This window comes from Ctenocephalides felis, unplaced genomic scaffold (genome assembly GCF_003426905.1).
Source record: "Ctenocephalides felis isolate EL2017-DRISC unplaced genomic scaffold, ASM342690v1 CF-g0.4_SCAFFOLD_00845, whole genome shotgun sequence".
In the NCBI taxonomy this organism is placed as follows: domain Eukaryota; kingdom Metazoa; phylum Arthropoda; class Insecta; order Siphonaptera; family Pulicidae; genus Ctenocephalides; species Ctenocephalides felis.
In genome coordinates, this window is record NW_020536999.1 from 81798118 (window position 1) to 81820049 (window position 21932).

The window sequence follows — 21932 nt, forward strand, 5'->3', positions numbered from 1 at the left end:
TCTATGCTTCAAATGTCAAATAATGAATGTAAAAGTTTTGAAATTGTTTATCACATTGAAAAAAATTATTGGTAAAACTAGACTAGATTTTTTTTTTTTTTTGTGAAAATATTTAAAAATGTCGGAAGAAACAATTATGTCTATGAATGATCAGTATTTAAAATTGAACCACCAGAATATTCACCAGAAGACATTAAACTTGAAATGGAGGATGATTTTGATGATCCTGATGTTTTTGTTAAATCTGATTCGTGTTCTGAAGATAATGATACGTGTTTAGAAAGATTCATGAATTCCGAGGTGAAAATTGAAGAAGAAGTCAAACAGGAGTTAGTCGAGATATCAGCTTATGAATGTGATATTTGCAATAGATCATTTGCAGAAACACATCATTTAAAAGAGCATATGATCGAACATATGCCTAATAATAGCAAAGAAAGATCTTTCAAATGCGAAATCTGTTACAAGGCTTTTGATCGATTAAGTGGTCTGAAAAGGCACATGCTCATTCACAGTGGTGAACGTCCCCATGAATGCAATATATGCAAAAAGACTTTCACAATAAGAGGTAATCTGAAACGTCACATGCTGATGCATAGTGTAGTATGTCCCCATGAATGCAATATATGCAATAAGAAATTTACACAATTAAATCATTTGAAAAGTCACATGCTGACACACAGTGGAGTACGTCCTCATGAATGCAATATATGCAACAAGACATTCACGCGATCAGGTAGTCTGAAAAGTCACATGCTGATACATAAACAAGAGCATTGCTGTAAGTGTGAAGTATGTAATAAGGAATTTACTCAATCAAATGATTTGAAGAGACACATGGCACTTCATAGTCAGAAGTGTGGTGAAGATCAATGAAATATAAGTTTAAATATTGTAAAAGTTTCGATTTAAATATTGTAAAACTTTCTTGCATGTAATGTAATATATTAATTATATGAAATACACAGTAAACACTGCATAATATCTATCTTGTTTTATAATTTCTTATTCATATTTTAATTTTTATAAATTATTATTAATGAGGATTAGCAACCATTAGTTTCAGGTTCAAATATAAATACCAATCTTGGTCAGCAGTATATTATTATTCACAAGAAAAAAGTATGGATTTAAAATAATTTAGTGAATCATTCTTACAACTTATTTGTTCATGATAATGCCTTGAATAAAGAATAAAGAATATATTTTATTAACGCAAAAAAGGCACACTTACTTATGAGGTGCTTATGAACAACATTCAATAGATTTATATAATATAAATAAATAACTACTTGTTGCTTAATTATTATTATGCTAAGTATGCTAAAACTCTAAAAAAACTATACACTTTTGTCCAGTTTTAGTCTTGGAAAATTCGTGCTAATCCAGAGGTTGTGGGAAAGTTGAGATATTATTTTAAAACCTCGTAGAAAATTTACATTTCAATATAAAATTTTTGGTAGGAGCGCAATTCAAAATGAAACAATCGGTGGCGGCTCATACGTCAAACATCAAATGGTTTAGACTGATTATGATCAATTAAATTTAATAGGGTGTTTTAGATGAATATCATTTAACTGTAGTGAGTAGTTTCATTTGTACACAAAAACGTTTCGAAAGTACACAAAATATAATTTTTTTTTGAAATGTTAATATGAAAATACTGTTTTTGGCTTTATCACACTATTTTTTGGAAAACGTATTTATTTCAAGTCCTGTACTCTAAAAGCACTCATTTGTATAATTTTATACTCATTTGTATTTATAGAATATTTTTTAGATTATATTTTCTTTAGGTTATTAACTTCCCGTAGGGTAAGTTATTGTAATGGGTCGAAAATCGAAAATCAAAATTTTTACATATCCTCGACGTTTTGAAGGTTTCTGAACGTTTTGGCATACCTCAGAAAAAATGGATGTGTTTGTGTGTGTGTATGTATGTATGGATACAAATTTCCAGTCACGTTTTCGGGCGCACGGATCAACCGATTTGAATGGTTCAAAAAGCATTCGATTCCTATTGATAGGGAAAAGAGCTGATTAGTTTGTGATCTAGTGCCTTGCGATATCGTCACAGGTAATTTATATATCTTATACTAATGATGTGTTGTAAATTATGAATTAAACTAATATATAATTAATTCCAGGAATTGCTTTGAAAAATTTGCCGCATGAGACATAGTTTACTGTTTCAGAGGCTGCAAAAAGCTGGCTGCGACGTGCCAATAAATATTATACAAGGTATTTTTGTGAGATGTGTACTATATGTTTTTCCTATTTACAAAAAAATCATGATTATTGACTGGTTAGTTGTATCAATGTTAGTGCAAAATTTGTGCTGTGTACACATTTTTAGATGTAAAAAACCAAGTTTAATATTCACTCGTAATGACATCAAATTGTGTCGATATATTTTATAAATCTCTGTCTATTTTGATTGATGTATCGCTCTTAAAGAACTTACTCATATATATATATATATATATATATATATATATATATATATATATATATATATATAGATACATATACATATATATGCATTTATTCATTTGTTTTCTATTTCAGGAGAGAAAATCAACCATAAACTAGGATTGAATGCCGAATTAATTATATTTTTAATATTGTAAAATAAGTTATTTTGAATTAAAGTTGTATATATTAAATTTTGTTATAAAATTATCTCAGGATTTTATTATTTTGTAATAAAAGTTTACTTTGTGAAATTGTGTTCTTTTATTTTATTTTAATCCAAATTTATTTTTCATCTAAAAAGTAAAAAACAATTCCATAATTATATCCTATTCATGTCCGGTTTATGTCCGGAATATCCAGAACGTCCCATAGGTGCGACATATTAACATGTTTCGGATAAGATCAGGATAAGCAGGATATCCGTAAGGGACAATGAATGTCCGCGCGTGGATATCCTGTGGACATTTTCCGGGATGTCTTGTGTTGTCTGGGCCTCGAACATTTCGTTACGGTACGGGAAGTTCCAGCAATTTGCCTTGAGGCACGATGCCATGCGCCCCATCTGTAATCACTGTATTCTAACAAGTTGAATAAATCTCTGCATGTAAGTCTTAAGGACTTGAAGCGTATCATTTCTCGAGTAAAACACCGCTGCAAAGCAAAAAACTTGCAAGGAAACAAACAAATTCAATTCATAAATCCCGGTACGATTTATTCTAATCTCATAGGTGACAACACCAAAATCATTTTTGCTCTTATGGCAACACTTTTCAATTCCGAAACAAAAATGGCGCGGCACAAGAAATGTCACAATACTGTCAGATATTAAAGACTCGAAAAATGCATTTAATTCTTTGTCTGGCAGCAAAATTTAATAAAAACATTCGTGCCGAATTGTTCAACAAAAATAGTACGTATTTATTGCAATCATACATTACATAATAATTATAAATCACATTGTGTTAGTATTTGTTCAATATGTGCAAAGATTTGTTTAATTGTGATTAATATTATGTGTAAGTGGTATTTCTCCTTAAGGCAAGTTGTATGAACTCTATGGATGTGTTAATAGTTAATTTTTATTAATCAATGAGCAATCAAATATTAATTAATGAGTGCACCCAAATTCTGCAGGGCCTTATACTGCACATTATAAAATTTAGTGCAAATGTTAGTTAATGTCGACAAAATGTTTAAATATTATACATTATTTAATGAAAAACGACCCGCCCCCAATACATACACGATGTATTTTTTAAAAACGTATATTTATGATCAGATCACTTTTTGCAGGTCTATAATATTTTACGGTGTTTGTCCAAACTAAGTTTGCAACCTTTATTGTACTGTGGACCCTTTCGGCTTTCCTATGGATCTCAAATACGATGAATTTTTATAATCAAATCACTTTTTGCAGGCCTATAATATTTCATGATGTTTGTTTAAATCAAGATCCAACTTTTTTTGTGCCGTGAATCATTTGGGCTTTTCTATGGACTCCAAATATAATGAATTTTTATAATGAAATCACTGTTTCCAAGCCTATAGTATTTTATGGTATTTCTCCAAACCAGGTGTTCAACCTTTATTGTGCAGTGAGCCATTTGGGACCTATCCTAAGGACCCCAAATTTAATGATTTTGTGTAATCCACTCAATGCTATTGCAGGCCTATAATATTTCATGGTGTTCATTTAAATCAAGTTTCCAACTTTTTTTGTGCCGAGGATCCTTTGGACTTTTCTATCGACCCCAAATATAATTAAGTTTGATAATCAAATCACTTTTTGCAGGCCTATGATATTTTATAGTGTTTGTTCAATCCAGGTTTTCCAACTTTATTGTGCCATGGACCCTTTCGGCTTTCTTATGGACCCCAAATATAATGAATTTTTATAATCGAATCACATTTTGCAGGCCTATAATGTTTTATGGTGTTTCTTTACACTAGGTTTTCAAACTTCTTTGTGCCGTGGATCCTTTGGGCTTTTCTAATGACCCCAAATGTAATGAATTTGTGTAATCGAGTCAATTTCTGCAGGCCTCTAATTTTTTGTGGTGTCCATTTAAACCAGGTTTCCAGCCTTTTTTGTACCTTGGATCTTTTGGGCTTTTCTATTAACCCCAAACATGAATAATTTTTATAATTAAATTACTTTTTGCAAGCCTTTAGTATTTCATGGTGTTTGTTTAAACCAGGTTTCCAACTCTTTTTGTGCCCTTTTTGGATTTTTTGGGCTTTTTTATGGACCCCAAATATAATGAGTTTTTATAATCAATTTACTATAATATATTATAGTGTTCGTAAACCTGGTTTACAATCTTTTTTGTGCCGTGGACTCTTTGGGCTTTTTCCTGGACCCCAAATATAATGAATTTTTATAATCAAAACAATTGTGGGAGGCCTCTAATATTTTATGGTGTTGTTTAAACCAAGTTTTCAATCTTTTTTGTGCCGCGAAACCTTGGGTTTTCCTATTGGCCCCAAATATAATAAATTTTTATAATCAAATATCTTTTTGCAGGTCTATGATATTTTAGGATGTTTGTTTAAACCAGGTTTCCAAATTTTTCTGTGCCATGGACCCTTTGGGCATTCTCATGGATATCCTCTTTTCTTAATATTGCTTCTTTTTTTATAAATTTCAAATTGTACTAAAGTTTATTATTCAATATTTAAATTAATTGAATAAAGAAAGAGAAAAGTAAATACATATTTAATTATCAATATTTGGCAACAATTTTGTAAGGTTTAATGTTACATTTCCTGGCTAATGATGTCCATTATATAAACCTGTTTTTGTTATATCAGTAACAACATTAAACTTTGTTTCTACATTATATTTTACAACTATTAATTAGTTTTTCATCTTTAGTATCAAGAAATATTACGACAGTCTCAAAAAGCACAAGATATATTGTGAAGCTTTTCAGTAGTGATCAATTTGGGTCTTTATAAGCTCATCCACACTGCGACCACAAATCGAATGCCTAAGTTTGCTACAACATACACATTTTTATGAAAAAAAACAATATATTTATTTACTTTTTAGCTCTATTTATAAATATTGAATATGACTTCTTTTATAGTGCAATATAAATAAATAGATATGTGCTGTGTTGTGATCCACTATTGTGGACCCCCATTTTCATTTCGTGGACCCTAATTTTTTTTTTCACTAACATGGACACCTTGAAAGTTGTAATGTGACTCCTTTGGAAATCACCGGTGAACCACAAATCGAATGCCTACTTTGGACTCCCATTATCATTTCGGGAACCCCAATTTTTTTCTTCTCTGAAGTTGTTGTGGGCCCTCTTGAAAATTGTGGACCCCAGGGGGTCCATGTGGACCACTTTGGGAATCATTGGTTCAAACCATGCACTCTAACAATTTGCAACCTTTCATAATTTGATCATATTTTTTTTTTGAAAGAAACTGCTTGGCATTAGATCTTTACCAAAAAATAATCAGAACAATTCCTAAGTGATAGCATTCGAATTCTCCAAATCGGTTCAAGACTTTTTATGGAAATGTGTATGTGTGTTTTCGCAAAAAAATCCGATTTGATAATTTTATATTTTCTCATCGTTTCAAGTAATTCGAATGAGACCCAATTAGGAAAAAGTATGTGTGCGTAACTCGATAAGGACTAACGTTTTCTAATTCTAATCGGAATCTATACTGAAACACGTGCATGTTCTGTGGTGTTGCGCTACTGATTACAGTTGACGTCCACACTTAAATAAAATACATTTTTAACTTCCCATAGGGTGAGTTATAGTAACGGGCCGAAAATCGAAAATGAATTTTTTTGCATATTTTCACGTTCCAGAGGTTTCTGAACATTTTGGCACACCTCAGAAAAAATGGAGGTGTGTGTGTGTTTTGTGCGTCCGCATTTTTTCATCCACGTTTTCGGGCGCACGGATCAACCGATTTGAATGGTTCAAAAAACATTCGATTCCTATTGATAGGTAGATGTGCTGATTAGTTTTGGCAAAGGCAGGTCCAGCCGTTACGGAGGTAGAGAGCAAAGAGTGAAGAAAATAGAAATCGAGTTTTTGAGAGTGCAGAGCATCCGATTTGAATGATCCAAAAAACATTCAATTTGTAATGATTGGGAGAAGAGGTGATTAGTTTTTGGCAGAAGCAGGTCCAGCCATTTCGAAGATACAGAGCTAAATGTACAATTTGTGAGAACTAAGCATCCAATTTGAATGATTCAAAAAACCTTCTGCTTGTTTCGACAAAATAATTGCTTTTGGAAAAAAAATCAGTGTTTTTTTCAATTTTTTTTTCAAATTTTTTTTTGTGTATCGAAAATAATTCGGATTTTAATTTTAAATTCTAGCTAAAATTTTAACTTTGCAATTCAGTTTAATTCTTAGAAATTCAATTTTTATGAAGCTGATTTTGTTTAGATATCTAGAAGTTTATACAACTTGCCTCGAGGGAAGGAAACTTACATCTAATTCTATTTTAGTCTCAAATTTTTTGAATGACTTGAATCATCAAGAACTACTTTTATATGGTGCCTTAAAGCAAATTGCTGGAACTTCCCGTACCGTAACGAAATGTTCGAGAAATATTAAATGTTATCATATAAATTATTATAAATACTATAGCATTATCTAATATTTATAAGAGTTATATATAAACTGAATTACAAAGTAAAAATTATGTTTTTAAAGTATATAAGTGAGCTTTAGAACTTTAGCCATAATTAAAATTAAAATCTGAATTATTTTTGATGTACAAAAAAAAAAAAAATTCGAGAAAAGAAAATGGGAAAGAAAATTTTGAAACATTTTTTTTCCAAAAGCAATTATTTTGGTAAAACAAGTAGAAAGTTTTTGAATCATTCAAATAAGATGCTTAGTTCTCTCCAAAACTGTTGTTTTTTGCACTTTTAGCTCGGTATCTCCGAAACGGCTGGATATGCCTTTGCCAAAATCTAACACGACTTCTCCCCGTTATTACAAATTGAATATTTTTTATATAGATTTTTGTGCGATTACAATAACTTATCCTACAGCTAGTTGAAAAACTTATGCTATGTTATTTTTTTTAGCAAGTCGGATTTTTTGACGAAAACATACACTCTTCTTTGCAAAGTTTAAGAATGTTGAAATTGCTAAAGAATTAGTGTGCGATGTGTTATTATTGCAACTATTATTTATGTTATCATTCCCATGCATGTGATTTTCAAATGTCGTCGACTTCTATAACAATCGCTTGTTTGCTTGTTGTTATTGTTTACAGTTATTTTCACAAACAGAATTCCTCACACATTGTCTCTTTCATTTGCAGGTGTTATGGAGTTAAAATATATTTTGGTATAAATCTTTTGTACTTATCGAAATGGACAGTTTAAATTTAAACCATGATTCTGGTTTGGAGACTGGAAGCACCTCCATGAACAGCGTTAGAGAGCGTTCCAGTTGTGAAGCCTCCTGTGTCGATTCTGCCGACACTTACAATTTGACTGAGATTGAAGATGAAGATACATGTGAATATCTGCAAAGGAGACAGTCTGATGTTCTCTTGTACAATAACGATGTAGATGTAGATGATGAGGTGTACTCCAGACGTTATGCTAATAAATGTGATGAATACTCAGGTCGGCCGAGTGGTACCAAGGCTACCAGTTCAGGAAAGTCGACACCTAGACATAAACCTATGGAGCTTGTTGTGTCCCACAGCAGTCAAACGTTAGTTTTGAAATCATCTAGTCGTGTCATGTCTGATGAACATGATACTTATTCCCCGGAGGAGGATCTTAGTTTTTTGCGGCATGAGCACTCAGCTGATATGACGCCTGATGAATTCATGATGGAGGATGTTATGTACTTAACAGATGACCAGAATAAAAAGTATGATCAAAGTTTACATTCAGTGATATCTAAGTCTTCAACTAAAGAAGAGAAGCAGAGACAGAACGAAGAGATTGTTAATTTGGAATCTTCGTCGATTTCCTCTGAAACTGGATCGTGGGAGAGCGTTTTTCCTATGAGGAGCAACCAAGAAGCTAGAGAAATGTGTGCGACGTTTCTTATGAACGAGAAAGATTTTTGCTCACGAGATGGCAAAATAAAAGTTAATACTGGTTATAGATCCTATCCTGCCTCAAGACACTCCACGCCTGTTAAACATAATGCTTGTTTTATAGACGCCGCATCTTTGGTTGATGATGTTGACGTTTGGCAAACAAATTTTGAAGCTGGTACTTCAACAATTAAACCGACATCATTAAACTTCAATCACTCCAATCCTATTAATATTTTTAAGCCCGATAAGTTTCAAAACGAGTTATCAGTGTCGGAGTCTTTTGAAACTAAAACAATAAAGAAAAATAACACAAAGATTCAAGTACCTCGGAATCAAACAGTTATTCAGAGCATAATGGTGTGACGGAGTTTTTCGAACAACAAGATTTAGATTTTCATACTCGGTTTGAAATGTGTAGGCTGACTGTTGATAAAATCAGCTCGGATACGCCATCGAGTAGTCCTTTAAACGACCTGCAACAAAATAATGATGATATGACTGCAAAGTGTTTGGATATTGAAAATCTTGAAGCCGACTCAACACAATCTACAACTTCTGACACCAACAATGAACTGGAATCCACAAAAGCTAACACAACTTTTCACATTAAACGATTCATCAAATACTGATGCATCAGATGAAGCACCTGTTGTAATTGATAAAAACTTTCTCACAGACAATATTGTTTTACCGGATACACCACATAATTCGATAATCGAAGTTGACTGTAAGGATTCACCATATAAAACCCAAAAGTACTCAGAAGCGTCACCTATTATTTCAGGTGGTGCCAGTGTTGAAGATTTTGTTCCTAAGATTCGTGCAAGTCCGTTGATCAGAAAAAAATTCGACGCTACTCCTATTTTGTCAGGAGCATCTGCTGCTTACGAAGTGCAAGAGAAGTTTGAAGAAAAACAAAGAAGAAAGCTGTCGACAAGTTGTGCTTGGATTGTTGATGTGAGTGACTGTTCCAGCACTTCTTCTTTGGATTCGAGATTGAATCGTGAAACATCCAGGCGCGACTCTACGTCTTCACATAAATCTTCTTTAGGATTTTTCGTCGATTTTAACGATAAAAAATCAAATAGTGACAACTCCAGCGACGAAAGTAAAGGCAGAAGTTCTTTAGAGGAGAAAAGATCCTTGGGTTATTTTATTGACTTGTCTCATGAAGAACCGGCTAAACCAAAAACACCTCCATCTGCCGACAAATCTATGTTTTCAATGTTCATAGATTTTGGAGAAAAGTGTGTCAAAAGCATCCCTGATAGATTGGCTATGTCTTTACACCAGAGAGCACGATCAAAAAGTATTGCTGTTGAAGTCAATGGAACAACCAAATCTAAACAGGGAATGGCTAGAAGTTTAGGTAGAGACAACACTAATTCCTTGCCAAGACGGAATGGTAAAAAGGAGATTATTAAAACTCCTGAACACTCACAAAAGTCAACAGGTGAAGCAAGTGGAATAAAAATGGGACAACAACGTTTCTTAGTCTACGTAATTTGGATGATAAGAAAGTTACTAGTTTTCTGGATAGCAGTGCACAGGATGGCAAGGCTGATGGGCTGATTCAAATACGTAGAAGAGACAAGATAAACTTAAAACAATTGAAAGCGCCTGAATTTGTTAAGGAACCTCTGGGAATAAATCAACAAAATGGTGAAGCAAATATAAATAAAACCTTAAATGAAGTTACGTCACCGTCGTTGAAAAACAAAAACCAGTTGACCAAGACAATGTTCCAATTGTCAAACAACTTGAAGACACTTTACCAAACATGGACATCAATGAATCAACTAAGCGGCATTCCTGGAACCTTCCTGAAGCACCAAAACCGCCACAAAGATTTCACAAACGTGCCCAAAGCGTTTCAGAAAACAGTCTTCCACAAACTTTAATAAAATCAAAAGTTGGCTCCACTTATTCAATTGAATCAAACTTGAGCGACTTTTCTGGACGTTCTGGTTTGAGTTCAGGATCAAGCAGCGGCTACGCTAGAATGAGCGATGTTAATAAAAAACATAAAAAGGATTGTAAGATAAATGAAACGTTTGATAAAAGTAGTCCAGGATCGCAGACTGAAGGTGTGTTGACTGACACTGATGAAGATTTGACTTACCAGAACGAGCAGAATCCTGATACGGTTGATGGAAAAGTTGTGGATGATACAAAATGTGTGAAGCTGCAGTTGTAACCGAGACTAAACCTGCTCCAAAAATAGGATATACATTAAACTTGGATAGTGATGAATACTTGAAAAGGAGCAAGGATAAAGTCAAAACTCCTCAAGGTGTTAAAATAGGCTACACTTCAAATTTACCAGAGGATGAGTCTCCTAACAACAAAGTCATCAACAACGTTGCCCATACTATGGAAACCTTACAAGCCAAGATAGAAAAACAAAAACAGCTACTAGCGACTGTTTCAGAAAACACAGAGATGAATACGGTGATGACGGATTCTGGTAAATTTGTCAGGTTGTCGGATTTGGATAAGCCTTTGCCAAAAGTGGATCTGGTTAATGATAAACTGATGTCGAGTTCCACAGGTTCGAATAGGGTTTATAAATTGTTTGCTAATAATTATGAGAACAAGTATTTTATGTCGAGGTCTATTGGGAATCACACTAATTTGATCACGTCTGAAGAAAATTCTAGAAGTCTCAGCAGGCTGTTTCCTCATTTGAGCAAAGGTAATAATAATAATATATATATATATATATATATATATATATAAATATATTACACTTAAGAACTAGAAGCTTCATTTTTTTTTTCAAAAAATCCTAAATGTTTTAATTTTTTTTTAATTCATTCGACGTTGACGTTGAAAAAATTGATAAATAATCAAAATTCCGTAATGCAATAAAATTGATCAAAATCACTAGAACTCGCATAAGTTCATTGATTCTAATATAAACTAGTGGTGCATGGCATCGTGTCTTAGGCAAATTGCTGGAACTTTCCAGCCCGAAATCTAAATTTTTAAAAAAACTTTACAATTTACATACACACACATCCATCCATTTTTACATATATCTATTTGAAAGGTATTCCAATTTGTTCAGAAACCTCTAAAACGTAAAGATATATAAACAATTTTATTATCCTTTTTTTGCGATTACTATAACTTTGACATGACTGTTATTATGTTTTTTTTAACGTTATTTCAGTCGCGGAAACTTTCCTTATCTATGGCGGAAACATTACTAAAACTAGCCAAATTCTTAAATAAGGCCGTATATATACCGTTTTGTCCGCGTTTTTTCTAAAATATACATCAGACACATGCTTTTGATTCCTCACCTACAATTTTACACATACTGTTAGATAATAACCTGGGAAAAAATTGTTTGCAGAATCAGTTTTCATTAAAAAAAAAACAATTCCCAATACAATAAATTTAAAAACAGACATTAGTATTGCATGATTCTTACATTTTTTTTTATTTATTAAATTTATCAAATAAAATCAACTTTTATATTGACTAAAAATTACATATTATAAACATGCATAGTAATAGGGTCACAGCTGTCTGGATAGCCCATCTTTTACAAATTGATCACAGACTATGAACATACATATAAAATGAAAAATCTGTTATGAAAATGTTCAGTTCAAAATAGTACGTAGAGGAGTGAAGACGCATTTTCTTGATATTTTTAAATATAGTTTTTGATGCCTTTTAATAGTGTTAAGTGGTCTTTATTGGGTGTCATTAAGGTAAAAAATGAAAAAAAATATTTCAATTTTATAATAATTAAATAAGTGTGATAATGTTTTTTCCATCATCTCATATTCTCCAAAAGTCGAATGAATGAATGATTTTTTTTAATAAATAATTTTTTATTATTATTTCTAGGTTTCAGTAGTAGTTTACCGAATGGTGTCAATGTCAACATGCACTTCAATCGTAGTCCTCTGGAACTCGATGACTTCACATCGGACATCAGTGTTGGTTCCAGTTTGAGTTCCAGCATGGGAAAGTCAGGAATGGGTAAGATGATAAACTTTTTTAACTTTTGGAAGCAGAAGTTTAATTTTCCAATCAATTGGATTTGCTAATTTTATGTTTTCTTGACGTTTCAAGTCATTCTGAATAAATGGTGACGAAATTTTGAAAAGATCGTGTGTTTGTGTTCGTATGTGAGCCGATTTTTTTACTTTTTTTTTCAAAAAACGGTTGAAACGTATTCGAAATTTAAAAATTTGTTATATAAAACTCGGTAAAAACATTTTTTTTAGTAGTCTCAATTTGAAGTTAAAAAAAATCAATGTGATTTTCCATTGATGTCTTTCAAACATATTTATAATATTTGTTTCATTTTATTCATTATTTTATTTATTTCTTGTTTTATGTATTTTATTTAAGCGTGAACGTCAACTGTAATCAATAGTACCTACTATTGAACACAACAACATAAAACGAAACCAAACGCACTTATGATATGTCCGGCATAGATTCTGATTAGAATCGCTCAAGCGCGCTTAATTTCAGACTTTAGTAAATTTTTATAATAAAACCGCTTATCGTAGACCTATAATATTTTAGTATGTTATTTCAGACTTTATATCAGTTTAAGATTGTGGGCTAAAATGTTAACGAAAAATTTGACACGTTTCTGATACTTACAAGGAAACGACTTGGCCAATCGACGGCGTTTGAAATCGGTCCAGCCGTTTTTAAGAAAACGTCGACGAAGGACAAAATCGGCTCACTTACACACACATACATACTTTTTCCAAATTTGGTTTCATTCGATTCAGATTGCCGAGAAAACAAAAAAAAGCGAATCGTTTTTTTCGCGTAAACATAAACTTTCTTTCTATATTTTCATATCCTCAATTATTAATTGTTTTTCAAATATATTTCATTAAATAAGCTTTTAAGAATTTGGAATTCTGATATATTTAGATAATATTTTCATGAATCATAAAAAAAGTTTTATAGAAGACGAGCGGTCTATTATTTAAAAAATTATTGCATTTTTATAAATAAAGCAACACTCTTCATATCTTATAATATTTTAGGATGTTTATTTGTTCTTCTATTTGTTGTAATAGGTATGCATCCATTCGTAATATTATAAATATTATTGTAAACCACTATATAACGGTCAGAATACAAACAACGTAGTTAGAGAATTACTCATATGCTACAACATTGTAAGCTCAGGATATCCTTGACAAGCCCAGAAGTTATTGATAAAATTCTTTTCTAGAGCACAAGGCACAATATATTCTTATTCATCTATTGTAAAGCATAGTATTGCACTCTACAACGACATTGAACAAGTTATGAGATATTGTTATCTAGGAATTCAAAGTTATCCTGAAGCAAGTACATAAAAGGCTTGCATTGACGCAGTCTTTAGCTAGTTAGTACTCGGTCTTTAGTCAATCAAAAGCTGAGTAGTCATTTAGTTTTCTATAAGTTCAGTCGTAATTTAGTCTTGCACTTGTTTTTTTTTTCTTGTGTCGATCATGAATTCAGTCGTACTTTAGTTATCAATGAAGTCGTATTTTAGTTAATCATAATCAATCATACTCAATCATTCAGTTGTTCAAGTTATATGTGAAGTGTACCAGAAAAAAAGAAATAAATCAAACGTCTTCGTCTGTTTCACTGATCAGCCTCCACATAATTGGTGTCAGCTTTGTTAGCAGCAGAAAGAACCTACATATTGTTGACACCATCGCTGGATGGGATGGGCCACAACACTGTATAGAAACAATGCGAGTTTTTATCAAGTTTCATCAAATGTCTTAAATGTCCTTAAATTGATGCAGCCGTTTTTTAAAAAAAGCAGCGTTGAAAGATTAAATTTTGACAAAAGATTCAGAGCTGACCTGAAAAACTGTGTTTAAAAACCATTCTGTAACAAATATGTTTAACTATCAATTTCTTTACTATTTCAGATCTGAGTGCAGAAGACAGTTTGTCCAGGCAGCCACGTCGCCTAGGTGAAGACTTACTGAGAATGTTTTTGGAAGAAATAAGTCCAGACGTTTCAATAGATGTATCGGGACGTGTTCTCCGAGCTCACAAATGCATTTTGAGATCACGATGCCAATATTTTGCTGCCACCCTTGCTGGCAATGAAGTTGAGACCAGGGGAAATGTTATTGTCATGGATGGGTAAAATAATAATAATTGATCTGTAAACATAATAATAATAATAATTGATTCGTAAATATCATGTTTTTTAAGTTATACTTATGGAGCTGTGCATTTTGCTTTGTGCCATATTTATTCTGGTGCTACGAGACCACCTGAGGGTATCAGTTTGCAGGAGCTGGCTTCTCTAGCTGATCTTTTGGGTCTGGAAGGTTTAAAGGAAGTTACATCACATGCATTGAAGTCGACTTATTGTCATATGTTCCACAAAGTGAGTAGAAAAAAATACTATACATGTAATAGGTGTAAGCGCCATTTTACCTTAAGGCAAGTTGCATAAACTTTCCCATGCATATACATAATCAACTTACTTGATAAGAATTGAGATTGAGCTGTTTAGGTAAAATGTTCAACTTATAATGTCCAAAATGTAACTTTTGTTTTACTAAATATCCTAATATTTATCAAAACTATGTCCATTTTAGCCCTGCGATGAGTGCATAGCAGGAGTGTGCATGGTGCTGCCTCTTGCGGCTGGTCACGGCCTAGACGAACTGCACGCGCGTTGCGTCCGATGGCTCTGCAGGCACTTCCTGAGGGTGTGGCCCACCAGGCCTTTCGCCACACTGTCCACGGACTTGATGGAAAGGGCCAGGAGACACATCATTGCACATCTGGTGAGATAAAGGATAATAATAAGGATAATAGAATTGTAACGATAAAAAATGGAATTTGTTGGGATACACTTGTATTGTTGAAGAGTTGAAATTGATGCCATTGTTATGACCTATTTTTAATGATACTTTTTTGTTTAGTGGCCTCCAATGAGGAAAGAGATGCTTATAGTTAGGATCTATTTTAAAAGGTATTTTTCAGTTTAGTGGCATCCAATAAAAAAGAGATGATTGTAGTTAGGATCTATTTTAAAAGATACTTTTTTGTTTCGTGGCTTCCAGTAAAAAGAGAGATAGTTACAGTTAGGATCTATTTTAAAAGATACTTTACAGTTTAGTGGCCTCCAATAAAAAAGAGATTGTGATAATTAGGATCTATTTTAAAAGATACTTCTTTGTTTAGTGGCCTCCAATAAAAAAAGAGATAGTTATAGTTAGGATCTATTTTAAAAGATACTTTACGGTTAAGTGGCCTCCAATAAAAAAGAGATGGTTATAGTTAGGATCTATTTTATAAGATATTTTTCAGTTTAGTGGCCTCCAAAAAAAAGAGATGGTTATAGTTAGGATCTATTTTAAATGATATTTTTCAGTTTAGTGGCCCCCCATAAAAAGAGATTTTTATAGATAGGATCTATTTTAAAAGATACTTCTTTGTGTGGTGGCCTCCAATAAAAAAGTTATAGTTACGATCTATTTTAAAAGATATTTTACAGTTTAGTGGCCTCCAATAAAAAAGAGATGGTTGTAATTAGGATCTATTTTAAAAGATACTTTTTTGAGTAGTGCCCGCCAATAAAAAAGAGATTGTTATAGTTAGGAAGAGATAGTTATAGTTAGGATCTATTTCAAAAGATATTTTACAGTTTACTGGCGTCCAATAAAAAAGAGATTGTTATAATTAGGATCTATTTTAAAAGATACTTTTCAGTTTAGTGGCCTCCAATAAGAAAAGAGATAGTTATAGTTAGGATTTATTTTAAAAGATACTTTATAGTTTAGTTACCAACAATAAAAAAGACATGATTTAACAGATATTATAGTTAGGATCCATTTGGAAAGATACTTTGTAGTTTAATGGCCTCAAATAAAAAAGAAACACTTTAGCATAGACTTTTACCATAATCTATCTTAGTTCCAAATCAAATTTATAATTTGACATAATCAAATTTAATAGCCATTTAATACAACTCGATTAGAGATTCGCTTTTATCAGTTTTGCGCGACGATCGTTCAAGGCGTTACATATGTTCTTATTTATTATTTACACATGTCGAGAAGTTCATTCAACGTGCCTTCAGGTAAAATGCTTCTTACAACTAGTTTTGTTTCTCTGATCAGAGTCCTGAAAACGTCTTGGGTACAGTTCTGGATTGTGAATGCTTGCTAAGCGAACTACCAGAAACACGATGGGCTACTCGAGTTGAAGCACTTACTTTGTCATTGTTGGAACATGCTCATATGTTTGTTGCTGATAAATTCCCTGCTATACTAACTGCTAACAGGTAAATAGAAATAATACTTGATAACAATGATAAACCGGTAGCAGTATTTTTATCATGGTGAACCAGATTTGAAAATGTATTGCACTTTATGCAATAAGTCTTTGATCTGATTGAAAAACATGATTTTCCATTAACCCGGTAGTTGTTGTATTACTAATTTTTCTTTACTCTCAGTTTCTTGTCCCTGGGTGGACTGATGTGGAGAAACGTATCTCGTCTACGGACAACTTTAAATGAAGCAGCTTGTACATTGGCACCAGAACAAGCTTGTAGAAGTTACCAACGTCTGGCCAGGTTGGGAACATTAGTCAGGTGCGGATTGAGCACTTCTGGATTGTCTAAAATGACACCTGATAAACATAACAACCAGATTGGAGAGAAGATTTTTGAGATCAACCAGAGTGTGAATGATGGGTCGGGGGATATGGATACTTCTTGGCATCCAGTAAGTAACCACAATATTTTATTTATTTTATTTTCTTTTGTATAGTAGATTCATTTATTAACTTTTTTAGGAGTTTGTCAGTCTAGTAGAAGAGTTGACTTCCTCGGTGGAGCGATGTTTGGCAAAGCAAGGTTCGAGAGCCACAAGAGCCATTTCTTGGTCGAGACTTGAACCGAAGTTGAGGAGACGAATTCAGGAACTGATGACTGCCAATGGAAACAGTCATAATTTTGGAAATAGTAACAATGATTTGAGGATGGCAGTCGACAATAGGAATAGGACGCCGAGAAGTGCAAGGGTAAGGATTTTCGTATCAATAAATAGTACGTGGAAAATGAAACTTCATAATGTGAAAATAGGAAGAGGTAGAAATTGATTTTTAGTGAACTCGTGTTGGTTTTTTAAGACAAACTTTATTTAAATTGATTCAATAACAAATCACAATTGATCAGCACCTTTTTAATTATCATTTCAATTGAGTGGAGAAATATCTAAATCTATAGCAACTACAATTAGATGTATTATGGTAATTAAAATAAGTTAGGAAATGTTTGTGATCATTTTTTTTCAATATTTCTTGAAAAACCTGAGTCAAACTATAAATATATAAAAATATAACTATAAATAATAATATAATTCGATATCCTATTATTCATTAGAGTACATGCTTTAGTTTTTATTTTAGATTTATATTTAAAATAGAATTTTATCACCTTTTCCCGTCAATATATTTTTTTTCTTGTTGCGTTAATTTATGAAATATTTACTTTTTTAACTAAATTAAAAACAAATATTTTTATTTAAAAAAAAAAGATGTATGTGTGTGTGTTTTGTGTGCATGCAATTTTTTGTCGATGATTTTGGGAGCACCAATTAACCAATTTGAGTGATTAGAAAAATATTCGATTTCTGTTGACGAGATCACGTGATGATTAGTTTTTGGCAAAGAGTTCCAACCGTTTCGGAAGTGCTAAAAATGCCAACTCAGTTTTTGATAGGACGGAGCATGTGATTTCTATTTTTTTTTGTATTGACGAAGGCGTATACAAAATTTTCGTAATAAGTTAAAAAATTGACTCTTGGAGGTCAAAAATGATCAGTAGAATTCATTATTATTGATTCAATTCAAAAAGGTAAACATGTAAACAATTATTATTTCAAGTTTTGAAAATTATTAATATATGCCGCTTGCTTCTAATTTCAATAATTTAAATTGACCTGTGGATTAAAAAAGTTGCTCACCCTTGTTTTAGACTGTATTAAAATTGGGCTTGCAACAAATACTATATTCGGCAAAATAACATACCGAATATTCGGCATGCTCCAGACACCGAATACCGAATATTCGGCAACTATTGGCTAGTTTTTAGAGCCTAAACACGTTCGTATTAATGTAATTGTATTCGCAGTTGTTATATTAGTATAAAGTACTAAATGGTATATTCAATTTTTATGCCTAGGCTTGCAGCGACCATTCGGTTACTCTTACCAAATACTTAAATAACATATGTGAAAGCGAAATAAATCAAAAAGCGATTCTTTACATATATATGTAAATATATTTGAAATTATTTTTTTCATATCCCTTTAATATATTCATTTATACACACAATATTATTTTTTATATATTAGGCAGGCTAATCATAATAAAATAAATAAAATTGACCAAAAATATTGTTCGTATTTTTTAAAGATAAAAAGCCTGTGATAGTTCTTTATTTAGAAAAGCTTGTATTCAATATTATGAATGACTTTATTGAATATAGCGTATAACCGTTGAATGATTCTTAACATAAACATATAACAATAACGTGTTCTTTGAATATAGACGAAAGACATCTTCACGTGTTCGTTTATAATCTCAAAAATCGAAAAAGTTTAAATTATTATGTATACCAAATATAATAACGAATTAATTTGTTTATATCATATTATGTAAACTATAGACTTCCAAATACAGATCCATCGCAAGCTCTTTATCGCATAACAGATAAAACGCACAATATTTTAACTAAGCGGCGGCAGCTCCTTTGATTTTAAATATTCGGCATTCGGCCGAATAGTAAGATGTTATTCGGTATTCGGCCGAATATCAAAAAAGGTGCCAAATATGCTGATTACCGAATAATAACCGTATGTTCGGTGCAAGTCTAATTAAAATGTTTTAGATTATATAAAGATCTTCTAAACATTTGAAGATGTTTTGATGTGTGAAGCTGCTTTAGAGTACTTGATATTACTGGATTATTTTAGTTTTTTTTTTAAATGTTATAGTTGTGGCGTATTGAGTAAAGTGCTACGCATACATTTTTGCTCTATTTCTTTCTATTTTTTCTCCAAACCTTTAACATAATCTTATATGATGTCGCGATAGAAGTTTCACTTTGATAATACGATCTTATGTTCCTCATTTATCTTATGTTTTCTTTATTTTTTTCCTTTCAGAGTACAAGTTCGACCCGTAGCCAAGACTTAAAACAAATTCGTCAAGTGATCCACGCGAATGCGACACGAGCTTTGTCCCAAGACAACAATCGGCAACTGTATGATAATAATCGAGATGTTGTCCATAATGCTTCATCGAACAATAAACAAAATATCACTAAAATTCAAAACAACATTACCACAAAGACTGCGACTCAGAATAAGAGTTTACCAGTTCCGCAAAAGTTTGATAAAAATCAGGGAATTAGGAATTTGAAGAATCAAGCTGGAAGTATTAGTAAAAGTTCATCCAATAAGAGTATACCAATAGAAAACTCTAAATTGAAGGCTAAAGGTTCGGTTAAACCCGCAGACACGGCTAAACCTGCAAGCAACAGACAAAGATCACAATCTGAAGTAATTGTTAAAACAACGAAGTCTTATGAACTAAAAGCTTTATCAGCTCGTGTCGCCCATGCTAAGCCGAGGTACTTAGAACCGCGAAAGCGGGATTTGGAGCAGCAAGCACCGATCAAAAAGAACCAAAACATGAAGAACAAATTGCTGTCTTCAAGCGACATCAGTCGCACTCCAAGTCCCAAAGGTCGTGTTGTCAAAAAAGGTGAGTCAAGTAACATGTCCTTAGACAGTCTGGCATCATCGCAAAGACTGAAAACAATGTCCACAGACTCTTTAACACCAACAATGGATGAAGGCGACAACCGATTAAGTTGTGCAAAACAAAACCAAAATTCGGCGATAAGAAAACTAATAAAAACATCACGTCCTACAAAGCGACTAACAAAATACCTGTCAAGACAAATTTTAAAGTTAGCAGGACTTTAACGAGTCCTACGAAGAGTTCTGCTGCCAAGATGGTCCCGACTAAGAAGAAGGTGGTGAACGAGAAGAAGAAGAGTGATCCGAATAAAGAAAAGGAGGCTCCGCAAAAAATTATTCCGCAGATGGAACGGTCGGGAACTTTTGTTAAGGAATTAGCTACTGAGTAAGTTAGAAAATATACACATAGTGGCCTGATTTTGCAAACTTTTAAGGAATGAATTATAAAATACAATTACTTCAGATATTTGTCCTCTTTTTAAGTTTGCGAATAAAGTCCCACAATACATTTACATGACACTCAAGCAAATTTATACGTACTTAGCATTTTGAATAGTTTTTAATTTGGCTCTCTTACTAAAATTATTTGAACTATTTATATTATAATGATAATTATCGACTTTGAAAAACGTAGAATGGGATTTGTAATGGTAAAAATAATTTCAATTTGTAATACTTTTTTATTAACATCCATTTGTTGAATCAAATCTATTAAATATAATTGAAAATAAATTCAATAAGATATTAGAATATTTGCAAATGAAAACATAATGATATGTTTATGAACAAACGTTTAAAAAAAAAATAACTGTATCTATTTTTTTTGAATGTTACTCTACATACGATTATGAAATGTTATTTTTAATTAATCGTAAATAAAATCATAAATTTATTTTAGGCCGGATCAAAAATTTTGATTGGGGAAAAATTGTTTGTCTTAGAAAATTATACAAGTATATTAGATATTGATTTTCTTAGAAAGATGAGGAAAAAATGATTGATTTTTAAGAAAAGGGTTTAATATATACATATATTTAGATTGAAAAAAATCACAAATAAAAAATTCTATAAGTAATGGTATATGTATATATACATACTCGTATACGTATAATTTTTCAAACAAATCAATGATATTTTTTTTAATCTGCATATATGTAAATACAAACTTGTGAACGTATTTTTACAAAAGATCGAAGATTTTTTATCAGAATTATTTTTTATCGAATCTAAAATAATATTTTTATACTAACGCCTGTAGAGTTTTCAAACATAACTCTTTTACCCATTTTTTTTTTACAAAATCTTGCTGTCCTTGTCCTTCGATCTTTACAAAATCATGCTGTCCTTGTCCCTCAATCTTCACAAATTCAATCATAACTCTATCTGTCCTTGTCTATCTTCGTTCTTTCGCTGTTTGTGTTCGTTAACATTAAATAATAGTTATTATTAAAATGTTATAGGACTACATATTCAAAGAAATTTTGTGAATTTTAATATTTTTTTTAACTAATTTATAAAATTGTTTTCGCTATTAATTCCAATTACCGTATACAACTTTTATTTTATCCTATTTTAAGTACACAACTTTCAGTTTTTGAGCAGTAAGCTAATTAAAAA

At 32.0% G+C, this 21932-nt stretch overlaps 2 protein-coding genes across 2 annotated transcripts; both read left to right on the top strand.

The window, feature by feature from the left end:
* Positions 1 to 204: 204 nt before the first annotated feature.
* LOC113391037 (zinc finger and SCAN domain-containing protein 22-like) lies at positions 205 to 876 on the top strand. Its single transcript, XM_026627015.1, has 2 exons — positions 205 to 517; positions 737 to 876. Exons 1-2 carry the CDS (start codon positions 205 to 207, stop codon positions 874 to 876), a joined length of 453 nt encoding a protein of 150 aa, XP_026482800.1.
* A 2391-nt stretch (positions 877 to 3267) lies between these two features.
* Positions 3268 to 20540, top strand: LOC113391038. The gene is made up of 14 exons (XM_026627016.1): positions 3268 to 3385; positions 7789 to 8429; positions 8631 to 8883; positions 9058 to 10085; positions 10222 to 10719; positions 10773 to 11221; positions 12391 to 12525; positions 14448 to 14667; positions 14740 to 14917; positions 15132 to 15323; positions 16662 to 16825; positions 17000 to 17270; positions 17341 to 17568; positions 19716 to 20540. Exons 2-14 carry the CDS (start codon positions 7840 to 7842, stop codon positions 20538 to 20540), a joined length of 5031 nt encoding a protein of 1676 aa, XP_026482801.1. The 5' UTR covers positions 3268 to 3385; positions 7789 to 7839.
* Positions 20541 to 21932: the final 1392 nt, after the last annotated feature.